The sequence below is a fragment of the Schistocerca serialis genome, chromosome 9 (genome assembly GCF_023864345.2).
Source record: "Schistocerca serialis cubense isolate TAMUIC-IGC-003099 chromosome 9, iqSchSeri2.2, whole genome shotgun sequence".
Classification (NCBI taxonomy): domain Eukaryota; kingdom Metazoa; phylum Arthropoda; class Insecta; order Orthoptera; family Acrididae; genus Schistocerca; species Schistocerca serialis.
The window spans coordinates 356,805,266-356,828,188 of NC_064646.1; the positions used below are offsets into that span (position 1 = coordinate 356,805,266).

At 39.7% G+C, this 22,923-nt stretch overlaps 1 protein-coding gene across 1 annotated transcript in view; it reads left to right on the forward strand.

The window, feature by feature from the left end:
* Window positions 1-22,923, forward strand: part of LOC126419614 (nephrin-like) — a 421,065-nt gene that overhangs the window by 106,540 nt on the left and 291,602 nt on the right. Inside the window, exon 3 of the mRNA XM_050086803.1 lies at window positions 401-511. Within this exon, the coding sequence (XP_049942760.1) occupies window positions 401-511 (111 nt within the window). The remainder of the gene's footprint in view (window positions 1-400; window positions 512-22,923) is intronic.

A 22,923-nucleotide genomic window follows, 5' to 3' on the forward strand; every position in this document is an offset into this window, starting at 1 on the left:
AACTGAAGAAAAGTGAAGATGCGTCACGACAAAACAAACAGTTTCAGTAATGCCATACACAGTTCCAGTGTAAACAACTTCTTTGAACAGTGGATGCTGATCGATAGCCACAAAACAGACGACTTTTACCAACATTGCTGTGGAATAATGGATAAACTCAACAAATGCTACTCCAGTTCGGTCTATATTGTAGATCTTTATCTTGGACCGGTTACTGTTTCGATTTTGGTTCTTTCTTCACAGATCAGTAGACCTTCTACGTTCAGTATTTGACGGGCAGTCCAATGGGCTATCTTACCACTAAATTTGGGGGCGGGGTGGGGAAGGAGTTACCCTTGTCAGTAGTGGACTGTGGCGTTACGGCCAGTGCTAACGCCGCTCTGTGTCTTGTGTGTTGCAGTGCTTCCGGAGAGACCGCAGCTTCTCGACCGCTGGGGGCGCAGCCTGGGGTCGACCCTGGGACCGTTGCTCGAGGGGGACCCTCTGATACTCACGTGCAGGGTCCAGGGAGGTACGTGGCTCTGCTCATAAGTGGTTGCTGAGTTCGTCAGAGTGGCACCTGCGCCGATGCGCTTTCAGGACTACCAGTAATAGTAAATTGTGCCTTTGCATGTCCGTAAGTGCTGAAGGCATCATGGTAAGACTGAACCCGTTGAAGATGACGTTTTCTTAATTTACTAAAATTTAAAGACTGGATTAAGTCCATATCGATATAATTCTACTTGTGTCACTGAAGCTACGCAATGTGAGCCTACCAGGAATTAATTTACCATAAAATACAGACTTTCTCGGCCCCAGTTTACGTAATAGGTGATACCTGTGTTATTGTCTTTAGGTCGAATTGAAAGCAAAGTTTCGTGCCTAGCGTCATGTCTGGAACGGAGATTGCTCAGATCGTAGAAACACGTAGGTTCTTCATTCTCAAACGTACAATGTATAAGGTAGTCTGAAGTGCCGAACTGATAATGACGTCATCCGACCGCTTCCAACGACTGCAGAGTTTCACCGACCGTGTATTACAACAGCAACACTGTTGGCTTTAGTTCGCGCTTTAAAAAACACCAAGATCACCTACTAATTACTTACAGAAGTGGCTAATAGCACAAAATGATAAATACGCTGTCTGAGGGAAAATATGAAGCACCCATAAGGAATGAAAGAAATTTTACATCTTGGGAGTGATTATAAAGTCGAGTCAGATTTAAAAAAAATTGACAGTATGAACTTATTTACCAGTAACACACAGTACAGTTCATGTGGCCTTGATCAGCTTGGGGAGGGTATGGTAAAGCCATTGTATTCTCTCTTGAGTCAAGCTGCTCCACAACTGTTTTTGCTCAAATGTTCAAATGTGTGTGAATTCCTAAGGGACCAAACTGCTGAGGTCATTGGTCCCTAGACTTACACACTACTTAGACTTATGCTAAGAACAACACTCGCACCCATGCCCGAGGGAGGAATCGACTCTCCAGCGGGAGGGGTGGCGCAATCCGTGTCACGGCACCTCTTACCGCGCGGCCACTCCGCGCGGCTGTTATTGCTGGTTCTTGACATCCTGATAATGGAACTGGAACGTAGATGACGATCAGTATTGGGGAATTACTGGCCACCAGAGTCCTCGTTATCATGCAGAAAGTTAATAGAGACATGGGCAAAGTGCGAGCGAGCATTGTCCTGTTGAAAAATGACACCGCATTACCGTGGCGTGAGAAGTAAAGCGTGAGGACCCAGGATGTCCGTGACATACTGTTGGGCTGTGACAGTCCCCGCAACCACTACCAGCCTTGAGCAGAAGTCAGACTCAGTGGGTCCCCACTGTATGACGTCTGGAACAACAAAACAATACAAGAACCGGCGTCTTCCCAATTCGCCATCATACTCAATGACATAAAGTGTTGTGCATAACAGCGATTCGTCGCTGAAAGTGTGGCATTACTCATCAACAGTTCATGCACTCTAGACGCAGACACTTGTGGTATCGTGTTAAACGCAGCCTACGCATGGGACGGTAATTGTCTAGTCCAGCTGCTGCTAATAGCCGACCAGCGGTGCGAGCTGCACAAAATACTGCAGTGACTCCATTATCCGTTCTCAGAAAACTAGGTGCAGAAGTTAGGGATTACAATGTGCTTCGTTATGCCACTTTGTCATTGTTAGACGTGGCGGGCTGTAATGTTGACCAGTACATCAGGTCTCATTTTCCCATGCAGTCCAACACTGGGTCACTGTGAAATGTGAATGCTCATACTAATCTGTGTATTACACAGTTCGACCAGATGGCGGAGACACATAACGAGGCCCCTTTCAAACCATGTAGAATTTTAGGGACATAGGCTTAACGTGTTAACAGGGCGACTGTATCAATCACATTTTTGTAAGTGGTCAGCCAGTCACATTTTCCGTTATCTTTCCAAGTCCAAAATAAATCTCCATTTTTTTAAAAAAATTTAAAAACAGGATTTTTTAAACTTAAGGGATTAATGTCTTTGGTGTGGCCAAGCAACAAAAATCAGATTTCTTACATAGCTTGCATCTATGTGGTAGTAAACTACAGCAAAAATTTCAGTGTTGGTATTTTATGCCGAAGCACGTTATAATTTTTTGAATGTTGCATTAATAATGGGAATTTGAAAGTAAAACAACCTTGAGTGCTTAACATTTTGTCACTCTAGTTAAGGTATAGCAATTATAGGCATACCTCTGACTAAGGTAGGTTGTTTATGACAATACATCGTAATTTTCAATTTCAAAACTGTATGCTGTATACCTTCTATTTTATAAATTCAAATGATCATTTACGAGCACCATCACCTTCTCTGAGAATTTTTCCGAGATAGAATGTGATCTTCCTGTTGCTGTGGTAATTTCAAGAACCGTTATTTTTTGTAAAATATCTCAGATCGGAATCGAAACTCTGTCACAAGTTGACTTCTCAAAAGACATGCGGGGTCGTGGTCGATGGTAAAAGCGCACAGCAACATTGTTATGTTCTAAGGTTATTTGTTCCGTCTGTGCTTATTACCACTGTCCATAAATACATGCAACTGTGTCATTAACTTCTAAGGTTCGGAGAACAATTTTACTTGTGCAATGATCTTCTTAGTTTCAGTTTTAGAAGTTTGTAGCATTTTACTGTATTTTCACCAACAGCGTGACATTTCTGGAAATTTCTTGTGCGCCAGTTCTCAAGTTTTAAGTTTCTCAATGTAAGTAAGAATTTATTTTCTGACAGAAAATATGTAATACCTTTGATATTTTCTTTTCAATATGTGTACATTTGATCAGTATTCAGAATCTGACCTGATGATCTGATTTAGTTCTCCCTAAACTGGTCTTACTGACTTCACACTTGGTTGTGCGGCCCACTCCATCAAAGGCATTCTTTCTGTGACGAGAATCAAAGAAGTGAACTTTCGCCAGTAATTGAAAATACTCATTGTCATTACAAATATTAGCAAATTTTTTCCTATTCTTATACTGGCTACCATTTCCATCGGAATTGAGAAACTGTAGACAAGTTTTCTTTGGTATAATTTATCACTCCTGCCTGTAAGGCATGTATAACTTGTGTTGTGCTTTAAATAGTCACTTAACATAGAGATTAAGCGACTTGCGAATTTCCCAACCTCCTTTTTAAATATAATACAAATGTATGAGGAGTTGCCTGGTCATTGGTCCAACGCCATCCTTGAAATGCATCTTGCAAAATGTCTGTAAAATTTTCTGCGAAGTCAGCCAAGATTAGTCATTCAGTTTCAGCAAGTCTCACTTTCTTTTCTCCAAAGAACTGTCCTTGAATTTTCAGACAAAGTAATGACTTTTTAGATTTATAGCTTGTCAACAAATGATTCAAAATATTCTTCTCGGTTTTTTATAACTGTGACCATTTCAGCCCTGTCTGTAGGGACCCATTGCTTATACTGTACACTGTCTGGAAGTTCCTCAGCTGAATCGTTCAGCGCTTCAAGCAGGAGTCATTTTCCAGGGCGAATTTTACGTAAGACCATGACACAACCATGTCTATTAATGGCATACACCATCGAACCAAGTAATTATTTATAGTTAACATTGAATTAGACGATCATCAGTTTGATTTTCTCATGATGAACACAGACACATGCTGAGTTTGTCCCTGACGATGCAGCCAAAATGCTCCATCTAGGGGGCAGTTCACAAAACTTGGGTCTACATATTTGACATTTTAGATAAGATGTTTTAAAAGCCAAGTACAGTTCATTTAAATTGTACAGCACTAAGCGCTTTTGTTTACAGCAATAACCAACTGGTATAATTAGTTTTCTATCTACTCAGATCGTACGGTTTTCAGCGCTTGCAAAGAACTCTTTATCCTTCTTTACAGTCTCTTCACTAACACCTGCCCCTTTTTTACTCCTTGATGCGAGTAAAACACCTTTTCCTTTCATTAAATTTCGAGTAAATCCTATCAAATGTTCGGACGCTTTAAATTCTGTAGCAAATTTTTCTTTTGCCCATGAATCAGGGAGCAAGCTTTATGTTTACACTTTTTCTTGTTTAGATGGCATTGAACATTTTTCTTTTGGTTTCTTGATTAAATCAAAACACTCTGTGTCTTAATCGCCTGTTTTGTTGTACAGTAGTGCTGTTATTACCAGTGTCAAAATATGTTTGTAAATTTTCCCTTAATTTATCAGTAGTTTTATGAATTTATTACTCAATGTCTTTGCCTCTTCCTTGAAGTCTATTTTCTAATTTTAGAAGCAGGGTACATCCCAAAAATAAAGCAAGCAGAATTAATGTGTTGTACAACTTAGTCTTTAGGAATATAGCCATCATCCTGACAGTCATTGCCAGTTACTACACATAATTTCACAGAACAAATCTGGCAAAGAGGTTACCCAGGAATTAATTTCTCGTTGCAATGGCTGATTTTCAACGAAGACAAATGTTCAAATTTTTTACTCTCAGATCTGTAGCGGTTCGTTTCTTGTGTATTCTCAATGGGTCTAGGCAGTATTTCCCAAAAAGATGATTATACTAAAGTACATTCTATGTTTCAAGACTACGTAAATAAAAGTCTAAGAAGCCGACTTTGCCTCGGGTATTGGACGGGTCACAGGTGGCGGATATTGACGTTCCATCAGATATGGTGGATAGCTGTGAATACAGAATAAGCAGTCTCGGACCAAGGTAAAACAAAAGCTAATCCACTTTGCGTCTGTCTTGCAGCAAGCGGCAAAGTATCAGCGTCTGTTCACCAGTGATGCAGCTGAAATTTATACCAGTATTCTAGAACTACCCCTCCCATTCTTATCACTCTGAGTTTATTCAATGTGTCTGCTCAACCCCACTTGATCCCTAGCGCAATCATCATGTAGCGTTTTAATAATCACAATATTATGGCATGTGGTCAGTACACCACCAGTATTACTGGTACGACGGGTCTTTCGGATCTTGGGGCGGCCAGATTAAAATGCAGTGTGATTCAGCAGAGGAAATGCAAGTGCTCTGGCCAACTTAAAAACCAAAACAAATACATTTTTGCAACACTAAACATACAACGACTTTTGCAAACAAGTAAGCGTTACAAATTGGGAAATACATTAGAAGAACAGAAGATTCAAATTTAGGCACATCAAGACACATAAATGACGGACAGTAACAATACGGATTTCGGCAATTAACGTCTATATAAAAATAAAATCGTTAAGAGTACTTCATTATACACCGCATCTGGGAGTTGCTCCAAAAATATTTTAAATTAAAAAATTGACTAATGGCAATTTCTCTTAAATGCGCGAATTAAAGCATATACTTTAATTACTGTCTACATGCCTGTCGATGAGGATAAGCGTAAAAAACCTGAAGAAGTTAATGAAGCTTGGGAAATGTAAGAAAGCATCATCTCGAAAACTCCCTCAAACTATGTTAAAATTTTAATGGGCGATTTTAATGCTCCATTGCGTAAAGAGAAAAAAATGTAAGAAAAAATGTTGGATGGATATCCTGCACGTAAATGGACAAACCAAAATGGCCAAAGACTTGTTGAAACTTGCAAAAGTTTTTTCCTTAAAATCATTTCAGCACATTTTAAAATGAACCCCTCTAAACAAATAATTTGGTGGGCTCCCAATACATTTGTTGGGGATTTTCAAATCGACCATGTACCAATTTCATATCCTAAATAGGCAGAAATTTTAAATGTCCAGTTTAGGAAACGTGCTAATATTGATTCTGACCATTATTTAACGCGAATAAAAGTAAAACTTCAATCTCAAAAACTTTTTAAAACAAAAAAATGTTATCTCAAAATTTGACGCTGCTAAAACAAACCCTACTCTAACAAGCAAACGTGAGAAAAACAATACAACAATTGGCAATGCCTAACTGAAATATTCATCAAAACAGCACAAAATTTAATTACGCTTCGAAAGAAACAAAAACGTCCTTGTGAAACTGCAATTAAGTCTAGACATGATGCATTCAAAAACTGGAATAGTAACAAAACTGAAAATAAGTGTAACACTTTTGTAACTATAAGAAAAGAAATATCTAAATTAATCCAGTAGACTAAAGGAAATTACGAAAATGCCCAAAATTTTTGATATAGAGAAAGACGTCCAGAGGACAATACAAGAAACTTTTTCAAAGCATTTGAAGCAAAGTAAACAGTTACCAATCTCAAAGTCTTTCCTTCAAAAATGAAAATGGCAGTTTGGCTCTTAACAACTAGGACAAAGACACTAGCTAATTATTTTGAAAAACTATTAAACTGTCCATAGCTATCGAATAAATTGCAGGCACAGCCAACTAGTAACACGAACCCTAATTCTAAAGAACCTGACGAAATCTAAACTACTAGACAAATTAAGAAACTCTTTGACAGATCAAAATTGAGTGAAGGACCGAGATTCGAACTCAGGACCTTTGCCTTACGCAGGCCAATGTGCTCACCAACTTTTTCTTTTCTTTTTCTTTTTTAGATTTCATTTTGTTCTATATTTTTCGTTGTATTTGTTCGGGGCGGACGTCCGATGACACCCGTTCAGGTTCTTTGTTGATCCGTTCACTCAGTTTTTTTTATTACAGAGGGCAGCTAACCCTCTGACCGAGCACGCTGAGCTACCGTGCCGGCTCCAACTGAGCTACACACGCACGACTCACGCCCCATCCTCACAGCTTTAATGCCGCCAGTAACTAGTCTCCTACCTTCCAAACTTCGCAGAAGCTGTCCTGCGAACCCTGCTGAACTAGCACTCCTGGAAGAAAGGATATTGAGGAGACATGGCTTAGCCACAGCCTAAGGGATGTTTCAAGAATGAAATTTTCACTCTGCAGTGGAGTGTGCGCTGGCAGATTAAAACTGTGTGCCATACCGAGACTCGAACTCGGGAACTTTGCTTTACGTGGGCCAGTGCTCTACCAACTGAGGTACCCAAGCACAACTCACGCTCTGTCCTCACAGCTTTAATTCCGCCAGTGGCTTGTCTCCTACCTTCCAAACTTCCTTCTTCCAGGAGTGCTAGTTCTGCAAGGTATGCAGGAGAGCTTCTGCGAAGTTTGGAAGGTAGGAGACAAGGTACTGGCGTAATTAAAGCTGTGAGGACGAGTCGTGAGTCGTGCTTGTGTAGCTCAATTGGTAGAGCACTGTCCTGCATAAGGCAAAGGTCCCGAGTTCGAGTCTCGGTCCGGCACACAGTTTTAATACGCCAGGAAGTTTCATATCACAGCACACTCCGCTGCAAAGTGAACATTTCATTCTGTAAACAAACTGAGATACTTAAAAACAATAAAGCGTCCGGAGAAGACGCTAGAATTGCAGAACTACTAAAACCTACTGGCCCTAACACTATATAGGAGATTACTCAACTAAGAGGACATATCTGGCAAACTGAGAAAGTACCTGCAGACTGGAAAATTGCCCTAATTAATCCGTTGCATAAAGAAGGGGATATAACCGATGATAATAATTACCGATGTATTTCCCTTCTCTCGCTCACATACGAAATTTTGTCGCAATGTTTACTTGATCGAGTCCAAGAAAAGTTTGAATCTAAAATTGGTGAAGCCCAAGCAGGCTTTAGACCAAACAGGTCCTTTTTGGAACAAATTCCTAATTTAAAACTAATCCTTAGGCACCAGAGGATTTCTAGTAACAGTGTTGTATGTACATTTGTGGATTTTAAAAATGTCTGCGACTCAGTAGATCGTGAAAATTTTAAAGGAAGAAGTGGTAGATAATAAAACTGTAACACTGATTAAGGAAGCCTTAGCCGACACTAGCTCTAACGATAAATTCATGCGAAAAATTCCTGAACCATTTGATACAAAGAATGGTGTTAGACAGGGAGATGGACTGTTTAACTGTGTTTTGGAAAAGGCAATTACAGAATGGCGAGAATAAAAGTCGAGTCGCAATGTAGATTAATCAATCAAGTTAGGTAGATATTAGACTGCCTCGCCTTCTCAGATGATGCGCCCACTTTAACTAGGGATATTACCACAGCTCAAAAACAAATTGAAATTCTTAAAGAAGTTGCGGAAAAAGTAGGACTACAAATACCATTTGAAAAAACAGAATACATGACATACAAAAAAAGCACCTAAGTTTTTGAACTCGAAATATGGAAAAATAAAGGGTTTTTCAGTTTAAATACTTGGAGGAACTCATACAAGAAAGTTGTCTGGAAAAAGTTGCAAGCGAAGTTCACTGTCAGAAAATGGTAACTGCATGCACATTACCACAAAATATTTATAGTGAAAAATAACTTTCTAAATTCTATAAACTTAGGCGTTATAGCTCTATACTCAAAAGTAATTTATTTATGTAGCAGAAACTTTAATTTTAAATAGAAAAAGGCGTACTGAAGAATTTTTTAAAATAAGAGACAAAGTTTATTAGTTAAATATTAGGCCAAAATATTACTGATGGAGAAACTTATAGGCTGCGAAGTAATAAGGAAATACAAGAATACGCAGACATATTTGGAAATATGGCAAAAGAAAGACTTAAATTTTGTGGACACATTGAAAGGATGACACCCACTAGATTGACAAAAAAAAGTAAAATTCTATGTTAACAGGAGCAAGGCCAAAACTGAGCGAATTAAATGGATCGATGAGAGTAAGGAGGATCTTAAAGTAGCTGGAATAACTAAGGTGTACGTTTCAGATAGGAAAACATCAGACAAAAGATATTTGACTGGAAAGTTGGTCAGAGGGAAATTAGAAAACTGACTGGGACACCGCGGTCTGATAAAAGAAAGAGACTTCATTTTGAAAGGATGAAAGAAATTTGTATGCAAAGGAAGGCCAACCATCAAAAGCGACATTGATTGATTGTACCTCGCGTGGTCCTGTTGGGCCCATACGTGAATAATAACAACAATAACAATAATAGAGTTAAGTACATATTTTTTCATGGTACTCACAGATCGAAGAGACTTCATTCCACACTCTTAGCCTAAAAAGTTGTTGTACGCTATCATCAAACTCATTGAAATGTTAAGTTATTTAGAAATCAAATCGTATCAAGATATATGGCACACTTCATTAACAAAATCTCCAACAGAACACTGTTAATCCACTTTAAGAATAGGTTGCAAAATAATAATATTTGTTTCAGAATTTGATTATGAAGATAATCAGACCACAGAGTATCATGTTTCAGCTGCATACATCTTCCTTGTAAGAGCCTTCAAGAATTACTGTGTTAATGACTGGGATGAGGGCATTCCCACAGTCAGCAAAATGGTCCTTTCCTGAAGAGCACTAAGCCTGGGGAAATTTGAAGTCCTTTTTCAGTCAAGTAGTAATTTATAAGAAATTTTAGTTTTAATATTTAAGTCATTCTTTTTCTATATATGAATTAAAGCTATTCATATAAAAATCAAAACCATAAAATGAGAAGAAATGAAATTGGTGAAATATGAATGATAGCTAATTTCTGTATAAGCTAGAAAAGTAGCAAAATACAAAAAAATATATAACTTGATTCATAATCAGATAGCAACGTGATTTTTGCTGTAGTCTACTAACACATAGATGCAAGATCTGTGAAAAATCAGATTATTTTACTAAGCTCCAACGAAGTTATTAAGCCCCCAACTTTTTTTTTTAAGAAAAGTTATGTTCTTAATTTTTTTTAGTGAAAAAGATTTGTTTTAGTCTTGGTACTCCGTCAACGTTATATTGCATACCAAATCTAATAGTGTTAAGAAAATTGGCTTTCGTATTTTATTCCTTCATTGAAATTTTAAGCTTTGAGAATAGTATTTTATCGAATTGTGATTTAAAAGTTTGATAGCCATTTTTTCTCACTAGGATTAGTTTTAGGCTCTTGTTTCCGGATCTGAATTACAGAAGAGAATCTTCTGGAAAAAATGGTGTGTATTTCATTCCTGTAGCATTACCCTGTCTGAAGATATTTATCGCAAATGTCTGTATAGTCTCAAATATGCCTGTCCAGATCAACGAAAGTGGTCGCCTCTCTGAAACAGCTCAGGAAAATAAAATTTTAAAACCTCATTTGAACTATTTATTTACTCTACATTAACATATAAAAAATCATAGAAATCAAAAATGTTCAGGCAACCTGTATTATTTTTTTGAATCACTTTACTTGGATTGCTACAAAATTACATTAACGGCCTACTGTTCCTTCCGTATGTTTAAATTTATTTGTCAGTCAATATAAGACACTACATGCTGGGAGACATCGGGCTTCTGGTAAAAAAAAAAAAGAGCAGCTATACCGAAAATAATCCTCCCATTTGTAAAAGTAAAAGTCATAGAATGTAACAGTAGAGTGCCAAAATGACACGCTACTGACACAGTATTTAAGCCGATAAGAAACGTGCATGAACGTTTGAACCTGTGAAGCACATACACCATCAATTTGGTACGGCAGGAGAATACAAAATTCGTTGCACATGCAGTCAGGTGTAAATGGGGCAAACTGCGGTCCGTACAACAGGTATAAATCGGCATCTAGTAGGACCAGCGAACTTTCAGGATCAGTTTTCTGGCACTAAAATTTTGGCAAAGTCCAGTCATTACTGTTCTAGAACGTACAGGGAGGCTGTAGAAATTCAGAGACACAAAGACAACTTCGACAGAAGGAGCGAATATAGTGCGGTTATTGGTCTTCGTACTAAATACACTAACAAACCAAAACATTATGACTATTCCCACAACGACGTTGCATGCTTCCTGGTGGCTTTGCCGGCAGTGACGTGGTAACAGATTTATGTAATCGGAGCAGACATTGACGGGGGATCAACCTACCGAAGAAGGGCTGCCAATGGGGATATCCAATGAGATGAGCGACTTCGAGAAAGGGCAGATTATTATTACGCAGAGCCTGAGGAAGAATATGTTGGAAATGGCAAACCTGGTCGAATGTTCACGTGCTACCGTTATGCGCATCTACGGAAAGAGGTAGGAAGACAGTGAATTTACTACTAGGTGCTAAATGGTTGGACGTCCTCGACTTTTCACAGAACGTGGGGTTGGAGGCTTCTCTGCGCTCTAACGTAGGATAGATGATGATCTGTGGCATCTCTGCCGAAACGGCACAATACTGGTGCACACACAAGTGTTTCGGAACACACTTTCATCATTCGGTGTTGAACATGAACCTGTGCAGCAAACTACCTCTAGGCAGGCCCTGACCTAGGGAGGAGGGAAGGGGGTGGGATAAGGGCAAACCGAGGTATTTGCCCCGCCAAATTCACGTTTTTGAAGATAAAGAAACCCTGTTTCAGGAAGCGCCTAGCACCCAGCACACGTTCATCTCCCGATTATTCATATGATTTTGAAACGCATCTCTTTCTGAACATTACTGAACAAATTCTAAGTTGTTTTATGAACTAATCATAAGTTGATTTTTGAATGCGTGCATAGTGTACGTGATGACTCTGCCAGGGGAATCTCCGTCACATCAAGATATAAAAAGCTTTCCTGCAGACAAAAGAGGATAGGGCCATATTAGCTTAACCAAGTAAACCTAAACGGGTGACTGCCAATCGCTGTTTGTTTATGTTGTTGATTAGGTCTGCGAATGTTGTAATTACTAGCGAAATATATATATTCAGACTACCAGAGTTGAAATATACGACTAAGAGGAATAACACGTAAGAAATATTACATATTATCTTCTCGGTGTACTCATGAAAACGAAATTTTAAAGAAAATTTTTGCCAGAACGCTACACTACTAAGGGCCAGTTGTAGAGTTCACGGTCAGCCGCCGCTTGAGTTATATTCTCGTAATAGCACGGAACACGCGTTGCATGAACGCGCAATAAAGTATAACCGGAGAATAAATGTGGAATAACTGAGCCGGTGATTCTGGCAGCGAAGTTAACCGGAGAATTAGTGATCACAAGATTGTTTGCTAGAACGGGGAAGGAGAAGAAATGGGGATATCACACAAATTATATGGAAGAACATGACGACTCCAAATTCATATAAAAATTTCGTATTACAACTACTCTTCGATCTCATGCTTGAGAAAGTGGAGCATGTACTTGACATATGAAACTATTTCCTAAAATAGAACTTTTTGCTTGTAATAGTCCTAATAGACATTTGATACTGGTACTCCGTGAATTATATTCTGTCTTGTTATTTACGTAAATGAGTTAGATAAAAATTACCATGTGTGCCACAACAGTCTCGCTTATATGGCGTGTGTTACAATTGCTGCAATATTGGAAGGTCCTATTTCGTTTTATCTAGCAGACAGTGACAAAATATACGTAATCAAATGAAGAAACCACGTCAGTATTGGGTAGTATTCGTACTAATAACTTTTTCAATACTAGACGACGTCATTTTGATTTTTCATTGTGCAAAACGATAGACGAACTTTGATGAGGTAATAGATCTTTCGCAGAAAGGAAAGCACGCCGTGTAAAGCGTTAGCTAGATTAGAGAAAACAAAATGCTGGCACCTAAGGACTGAAGAAATGTGGACTGTTTTGCTTATCGCTTGTCTTTATTGGTTTTATGTTTCCTATTTTTAATTTTATGTCACGCAAAAGAGAAAGTTATTTGCTAATAGGTCACAGAGTGTCAAAATTTTCTAAAGAGTTCTTATTATTCCGGTCACATACAATCCCACCCAGTGTTAATTGTAAGTTTTTTTAAGGGTGTTAGGATGTCATACCGGCCGCCTGGGAGTAGGGGAGGCACCACAGGACATTTTAATTTCCACTGCCCTCAATATAGGTTTCATGGCTTCCATTACAAAATAAACACGTTTGAATTCGACAATCGCAATACAGGGATGTGCGATAAAAGAATGCTGTGCAAAGAGACGTGGCAGTGCACTTTGGCACACTTAAGACCAAATAACATGTCTTACATTTCCTAGAATATGAACGTTTTATATATCAATCTCTTCAGAAAGATGTGCGCTACAAAATGAACAAATCGCTGAAAAATCTTTCTTTCTTAAATTTTTGACGTCCTATCTCAAACGCTCGATTGGGAGAGTGGAGGGGGGGATTTGGTTTTTGCCTCTGTTCGGAAATATCGTAGATCCGGGGTTGCCCTTACGTGTTCACATGTTGACCCAACGACATCATCAATTACAGTTGCAGTGAGCATGGGACCATCGACATTCGTTCGCTGATCAGTGTAAACGCGTCGGCTCATTGGATGAATCATTTTAGCTACACTATCTCAATGATCGTCTCCACAATCGTCGTCAGCTATGTGAACGGCGGCTCGAAATGTGCAGCGCGGCACAGACGCTAGGTGGTGGGAGAAGTATTAATGGGAGACATTCTCTTGTGCCTGTATGGAACCTGTGGTAGTAACAGAAGACACATTGACTGCGTGAACCACATGCATCCCCCCCTGTTTATTATGTTCCCCGACGATGATGTCGTCTTTCAGCAGTATAATTGTCCGTGTCTCGGAGCCAGAATCATGGTACTGTGGTTTGAGGAGCATTATAGTCAAATCACGTTGATGCCTCGGCAGCCAAATTCGCCTGATGTAAATCATATGGAACCTACCTGGGTGGCTATCGGGCGCCATCACCGCGTACGCCCGTTATTTACGCGACTTATGGAAACTGTGCGAAGACATCTAATGCCACATACCTCCACACACCTATCAACCAACTGCTGGATCCCTGATACGCAGAATCAGTGATGTATTTCGTTCCGAAGACGCCAAACAAGCTGATAACCAGGTGGTCATAGTGTTTTGGGTCATGAGTGTAAAGCAAATACTTACAGCTTTTCAGCCGTGCTAGCTCCGTTAATATACACCGATGTGACTCCACTACCTTTGAGGATGGACGGATGGGATCATTAGTCAACAGCTGGTTGGCTACATATAAACAGTTCGGCAGTTTTTGCTAGGAGGACAGGTTTATGTTTGAAAACCAAATAGCTTCGCCTTAATAGCCGATATGGATTTGTACCGCAGTAGGATACGAAACGTGTCTTGGACCACGGCCTGAAGCCCACAAAACTCATATCACTAATGAAGCAAGTACAGTATCATAACAAAGAATCTGTACAAGAAATCAGTACAGGAACTACGTTACTGATAATTCGCAGTTTATGATTAACCATAACATTACCGGTCTTTCCTGCAAATCTAGATGTCACAGTGGTCCTCCTTAAACGTGTGTGTTTAAAAACACATGGCGACTGCACGTGAGGTAAGTCAGTTTATCAGAGCGAGTGCGTTCGTATTACCACAGATGGTACATAACTGTCTCAGTAGTTGCGTCTTACGGCGTCAAAGCAAAACAAAGATATTCTGAAAGTCTTCACCAAGACGCCGCCTCCAAGTAATGTTTTTGTCACAGGACAGAAATAGCCTGTAAATCGTGAGTGGGCTGCCCCTAGCTGTGTGGCTGCAATGGCAGTATTAATAAACTAGTCAAGGTTCACTTTTAATGAAATGGTAGGTTCTGAATTTTACTGTGATGTCATCTTTTTTTATACTGCACATTAAATCAGGAGTAACAGAAAACTGAACACAAACATGTGCGCGAAACATACACCTACAGTAATCTAAGATCCTTATCATCCTTGTACTCTAATAACACTATGTAACAGCTCCGCTGAACACATTATATTTCCTCAGCTCAGTTGTATTTTGCATTGTCCTCACAGTCGTGATTTTCGATGCACAACGAAATTCATTCCTCCTTAGTGTTCATGACCTCCACAAACGACTGCGTTGTTTCGTGTGTGATTTGCAAACTGTATTCTGTAGCGCCCAGCTCATCGCTAGGCGGTCATTCGGTGCGAGTCCGGCGACACACGAAGTGGTTTCTTCTCTGTCTCGTTACTCAAATATTCTCCAAAAATTAATGATAAAATGAAGTTTTGACTACCTGGTAATAGTTTAGTATTAGGAGATTTTCCTCTACTGTCGTAAACAAAATAAGAATCATACTTTAGCAATAGTACATAATATACGAGTTCTGGCGCCCTGTTCAGAGGCTAATCCATCCATCTTCTACCACAGCAGCCGATCAGATAACACCACCATCCATTTGGCTCATTTTCTCACGATAGGTGTAATACCATTTGTTGTTTGTACTTCACTCCAGTTTATAGCGGCATGCGTCATTTATTGGGACTTCGATCGAATTAGACGCTAAGCATGGAAATAAAGCTAATGGCTCCCAGATCTAGAAATGAATTCTCGATTTGGTTTCTATCAACTGAGCTTTTCTCCGTATCTGTGTACTGGTTTATATCGACTACATCTCGACTAGCATCCATACAATTAAAGTGTGTGACGATTTGCGTCTCTGTTTAGAAATCAGTGTCCCTAGATCCATGAGTATATTTATTTTTTTGTCGCCCAAATCTACTAGACCCCAAATTATAAGTAATTCATCAATTTTCTTAAGCTGTTTTAGTTATGGCCGTCTATCCAGCTTTAGAGTAACACTGGTGGTAAATACCTACATTCTACGTTCTATTATTTTATAGTCCTTGTTTACGCTCGTCGATTAGACGTCCCTACAAGCAACTACCACACACCTAAAACTGGACCGCGTCATCGTGATCAACAACGCTAAACGCCAGTGAACACCACGACTTTCATTTGCGTAAACATAATAAGTAGATTCTTGTCTGTTAAGAAAAATCCGAGAAAATAACCGATATTTAACATTGTCATCCTGGTGTAATTAGATACCTCCTAATGTTTCTTTTGACCTGTTTTAGGTATTTTTTACCTCTCTGTGGTTGAGCAACGGATCCTTTACTGCTGACAACTCAACGACTCCAGGGTGGGACGAGGGGCGATGAAATAACGAAGAAGAAGCAAATTACTACAGACTCGCACCAAATTTAAGTATTACAAAATTTCTTTCGGGTAAACGAAGTAGATAGAAGCCGGCATTAAAATATTTGGGCAGGTGTCGTCATTTAGAACCAAAATAAATTAAGCAGCTTAGTTTGGGCACACGAGTCTTTCTTCATTAATATGTCTGATCCGACTTTGATATACAGAATTTAGAGACACGTTAGTTGTAATTACCGCTATGATTTGGTCTTTTTCACGTGCAGTGGTGGTTGCTCATACATCGGTACGCTTTACGCAAAAGTGAATTCACAGAGCGTGATTAAAATTCGGAGTTTATAATGCACGAACTGGGCGCCACTGCTGACTGCCGGCATCTACGGGTATCCGAAAATTCTCTCTTTGAACTCATCGAGTTGCGTTTTACATTACTGTTTTTTAAAAGCTGTGCTGTATGATATCTTCCACTCCAGTAGCGTTTATGACACCTGAACGGCTTTCCATTAATCTAACGGTCCGAAAATTTAATTCAACTATTCGCTCCACTGCTCGTGTAAGCATGTTTTTGGGTAACTGACCAATTATTAGTTATCAGTATAACGGTCCTAAACAATACACGCTGCAGGGCTTGTTGTACGCCCGCCCTACTGATTTTTGTTCGTTTTATGGTATGCTTTTCCACATGAAGTGTCTTCTCTGGGCAGTTGAAAAGTGTCAAGAGCATTGTTAATAGTACACGTCTTGGTCCTGGGAAAAATATCTCTTGTTTTTACGCAAAGGGTACGTCCGGCACTAGACGCTAGCAAAAAATTGGGAGCAAGGAGTAACTATGGGTGTTCCGACACCATCAAATTATCGTTACCTACTCAAATGAGGAGTACTTAAATGGTTCTGCGATACTACTTTGTGAGTACTTCAAAAAATCGGCACTTACTCATGTCGGCACATTTTTAATTTTTTATGTAAATGAGATAATGCTGAGTACGTAAGTGAAACAGTAGGCAGCTGGAGAGGGCCTGGAAAGATCCTGGGCAGATTAAATGTGTTACGTCTAAAACTAAACAAGCTCTAAACAGCAGAGGATATCGATTAAGACGAAAGTGTCGATGACCCTTAACCAAAAAAATTAACTCATAAAAGAATTATGTACAATTTTCAAAATTTTAAACATGCAGTACAATTGCACAAGTACGGCAGCTGCTAAAATAAATTACAAAAGCGAGTCAAGGCAACGTTAGCAATTTGCGACCAAGAGCTTCAGGTCAAGCGATAATAGTAATAATAATAATGATGATGACAATAATAATAACGATGAAAGTAATAAAAATCTGAAGGAACTACATTATCAGCCTAGTCACAATCAGTTTGTTACAGAAAATTTCAATAAAATACAAAATGGTCCACCAAAAGTATGTCTGTTATGTTAATCCATTGTCAGCGGACAGGGTATAAGAAATTCGAGCGCAAGCACCACATTACGAACTCTGCAGATTTCTTACGTCGATTGCATGGATTGCGTTTGAATGACTCTGATATTTTAGTCAGTTTTGATGTGGTTTCTCTTTTCACTCGCATTCCTCTCTCTGATTCGTTACAGCTAATTGAGGTTAAGTTTGGTGTCGAGTTAGCAAATTTGTTTCGACATGTGCTGACTTCCACTTACTTTTCATTCAATGGTCAGTACTACGAACAGACTGATGGAGCTACAATGGGAAGCCAGTTGTCACCTATTGTGGCCAATTTGTTTATGGTGGACTTTGAGGAACGTGCATTGGAGTCAGCGACCTTGAAACCTGCGTGTTTTTTCAGATATATATAGACGATACTTTTGTTGTTAGGCCTCATGGTAGTGAAAATTTAAATCGGTTTTTGGAACAGCTGAATTCAATCCACCCGAATATTCAGTTCACTATGGAGGTGGAAAAGAATGGATGCCTTCCCTTCCTTGATGTATTGGTCAGGAGAAAGACTAATGGTACGTTGGGACATTGTTTATAGGAAGCCTACTCACACTGACTTGTATCTGCGAGCTGATATTTCTCACCATCCAGCTCAGCGTGAAGGAGTACTTCGTACATTGGTTCACAGGGCCCACGTTATCTCAGACCCTGAAAGTTTGGTGGCTGAGCTATCACATCTCGAAGTCACCTTTCGTCAGAATGGTTATAGTGAGAGGCAGATCAAACATGCGTTGCGCTATCAGCCTTCTGTGCAACTGGTAAGTGACGATAGCAACGAAGTGGCACCTAAGTCTACGGCCTTTTTGCCTCGCGCAGGAAGCATTTCCAAAAGGATTGGCCGTATTTTGCGGAAATATGATGTGAAATGTGTTTTTCGACCACCTTCTAAGACTAAGGCCCTGTTGGTGTCCGTAATAGATGAACTCGGTTTGCGTAAGGCTGGTGTCTATCGTATTCCTTGCAGTTGTGGCATGTCATATATTGGTTAGACTATCAGGTCTGTGGAAGACCGGTGTACTGAACATAAGCGTCACACACGCTTACAACAGCCAAGCAAATCCGCTATTGCAGAACATTGCCTTGGCACCGGTCATCCTATGGAATACAACAACACGGAGATTCTGGCTTGCACGTCCAGCTATTGGGATAGTGTTATTAAGGATGCTGTTGAAATATACTATCAAGCAACCTTATAAACAGATATGTGGATTTTGTTTAAATGCTGCTTGGAATCCGGCTCTGTCTCTCATCAAAAAACAGAGGGACAGAATTAGTGCTACCTCACCTCTTGATTATTAGTCACTATCGATATTTCTGATGTTGGTTATCTTTGGTTGTGTGCTGACTCTGCGGTTACTTGTTCTGTGTGTGGTATCTTCCTTGTTTCTTCTCGGTGAACCGAGGTATTAAATTCCCTTGCACATTGGTTCCTCCTTGCAGTTGTGCCTTGAGAATGGCAGGGTGTGCTCCTGTCGAAATATCGGCGGTGATCGACGACGTCACCTGGCAGCAAACCCGTAAGTTACTTGAACATTCAATTCGCCGGGAAAAGTTACGGTCTCAACGCATATCGTTTCTTCACGTCTCTCTATAAAACTTCCTTGCATGCTTTGACAGATGATGAGACTTGTATAATAGTATAAAGTTCTATTACATAATTTTTGAGTGAAAACTTTTAATGCCTACACCGCAATTTTCCTATCACAATTAAAGTTCGATAACTAGTTGCAATCTGCACCCACCTTCAGATCATTCAAAATATGAAAAAGCGGTGAATAAGCATCGGAAAACACTGCACACCCACCTGTCTGTCAAGACACGTCAAAACGCTTGTCAGCTTGGGGGACCTGCAGCGCTCTTATATTATCCTTCATCTCACACATAGTAAAGACGACTACTTTAAAAGACCGTTCTTGTGTAAGCCAAGCTACAGAACAGCTGACAGTTTTTGGCACCATTGCATGTACTGTTCACACGTTAATACGTGTTGTACTATTGCCAGTAATTAGCTTTTGATCCAGATTCGACTCATGCGACTGGACAATTTCCGATATAACCGTCAACCTTTTAAATTACCAGCTAAAACCTGGCTTGCTCGCGATGACGTTTTTAACTATATACTGTTATTGTTTTGGTACTTACGGATGTATGTTGTTGCTTGACTTCCGCTAACGTTGCTTTCCAATGCTTATTCACCACCTTTCCGTATTTTGAAGGATCTGAAGATGGGTGCAGATAGCAATCGAGACTAGTTATCGAACATTAATTTCGATAGGAAGATTGACCCTAACTTTTAAGAAAGAGTTTTTATTTAATAAACCACATTAAGACCACCGTCTTCCTTTCTGATCATGTTAGGCTTCACTGGTATAAAGTTCTTTTGACAAACAATCAATCACTCGTATAATTTTGTATGTTTTAACACAAATAAAATCGATTCAATGCATATACATTTCTTTCGATACCGAATAAGAGTCGAGAGAATGTTTCGATTCCAAACGTACAAGTTTTCGAAACAAAAGCATTAAATAGTCACTTGTATTTACTTGTATCGTAACATGTGTAGGAGTAACGCAATAAGCCTGTAGTGCCATTAGATCCACAGGAAGAATGAATGTCATATATAGTGTAGGCCCTTGCAGATTTGTGTAGCTGAACATGGATGGAGAAAAAATTGGCTGCTTCCAAGTTCGAGGAAATATTGTCACACTATGATGAGGTGGGTTAGGATCCCTGTATTGAAATTTTGACGTGGGTCATCACTGACTAGCTGTAGGCTCTTACAAAACTGTGCTCCTTAGTTTTATTCATTTCAAACCATTCTCTTTGTATTAATATCCTACATTCAACACAGTTCTATGACTTTCTCATATTTTGTAAGGAAAATAATGTATTCCATTTCACTGATAAATGAAATATTGAGGCGTTATTGTCTTCTCGTAAGGACAAAAAAACCTTATTTGCGTAAAAAGATAAAGCACGCTACATCGCTTTGTTCTATGTACTGTGACAAGAATAAAGCGCAGATTATCTGCTTCCACCTGTAAGGTACGCTATTAGGATATATTACGAGTTATTTTACATTTGATTTTTACGTCAGATGGAAGTAACTGTAAATGTAAGTACAGTGCCCTGCTTAATTCAGTAATAGAAGTTAAAGAAACTACTTCATCTAAAAAAATTCAAAACAGTAGGTACAGAGAAACGAACCTCAGATGCAGACTGTTCCACATTTGTTATTGATGTCAAGTACATATGGCGTTAGTGCGTTGACTAGTACCCGTCGTAATTAAAGCCTAAGTGTAGCATTTGTATCGTCAATTCCCAAAGTCTTAGTCAAAGATTTCTCTCTGAAGGCAAATGCTTAACGTATGAAGCTCTATGGCCAAGGAGATTTTTAGAGTGACATACGTAAGAAGTACGGGAATTCGTGAGATGTCAACGTGAACAATCAGGTCAAAATTGTAACTTCCGTAAAATCGCAATTTGGATGGTATTTTATGTGTTAAACCTTTATAAACAGTTTGAGCAATACATTTGATGTTCCTCATGAATATCTTACATCAGTCAGTCTGGCATCAAACATACAGGGAAGGAGTACCTCAACAATGACTAGTAGCTGTCTGTTGACAGGACAGAAGAGGAAATAGGTGTTTCTGTGTAAGACATGCGGGATCGAGTGTTACACCAACATCTTTATACTCCGCAAGACACCAAACGATTCATAGCGGGTGCTGCCTTTTACACTACTATTCATTCACTTTCGTGTGGCGGAGGGCACTTTACGTGCCACTGTCATTACCTCCCTTTCCTGTTCCAGTCGCGTATGGTTCGCGGGAAGAACGACTGTCTGAAAGCCTCCGTGCGCGCTCTAATCTCTCTAATTTTACATTCATGATCTCCTCGGGAGGTATAAGTAGGGGGAAGCAATATATTCGATCTCATCCAGAAACGCACCCTCTCGAAACCTGGCGAGCAAGCTACACCGCGATGCAGAGCGCCTCCCTTGCAGAGTCTGCCTCTTGAGTTTGTTAAACATCTCCGTAACGCTATCACGGTTACCAAATAACCCTGTGACGAAACGCGCCGCTCTTCTTTGGATTTTCTCTATCTCCTCCGTCAACCCGATCTGGTACGGATCCCACACTGATGAGCAATACTCAAGTATAGGTCGAAAGAGTGTTTTGTAAGCCACCTCCTTTGTTGATGGACTACATTTTCTAAGGACTCTCCCAATGAATCTCAACCTGGTACCCACCTTACCAACAATTAATTTTATATGATCATTCCACTTCAAATCGTTCCGCACGCATACTCCCAGATATTTTACAGAAGTAACTGCAACCAGTGTTTGTTCCGCTATCATATAATCATACAATAAAGGATCCTTCTTTCTATGTATTCGCAATACATTAAATTTGTCTATGTTAAGGGACAGTTGCCACTCCCTGCACCAAGTGCCTATCCGCTGCAGATCTTCCTGCATTTCGCTACAATTTTCTAATGCTGCAACTTCTCTGTATACTACAGCATCATCCGCGAAAAGCCGCATGGGACTTCCGACACTATCTACTAGGTCATTTACATATATTGTGAAAAGCAATGGTCCCATAACACTCCCCTGTGGCACGCCAGAGGTTACTTTAACGTCTGTAGACGTCTCTCCATTGATAACAACATGCTGTGTTCTGTTTGCTAAAAACTCTTCAATCCAGCCACACAGTTGGTCTGATATTCCGTAGGCTCGTACTTTGTTTATCAGGCGACAGTGCGGAACTGTATCGAACGCCTTCCGGAAGTCAAGAAAAATAGCATCTACCTGGGAGCCTGTATCTAATATTTTCTGGGTCTCATGAACAAATAAAGCGAGTTGGGTCTCACACGATCGCTGTTTCCGGAATCCATGTTGATTCCTACATAGTAGATTCTGGGTTTCCAAAAACGACATGATACTCGAGCAAAAAACATGTTCTAAAATTCTACAACAGATCGACGTCAGAGATATAGGTCTATAGTTTTGCACATCTGCTCGACGACCCTTCTTGAAGACTGGGACTACCTGTGCTCTTTTCCAATCATTTGGAACCTTCCGTTCCTCTAGAGACTTGCGGTACACGGCTGTTAGAAAGGGGGCTAGTTCTTTCGCGTATTCTGTGTAGAATCGAATTGGTATCCCGTCAGGTCCAGTGGACTTT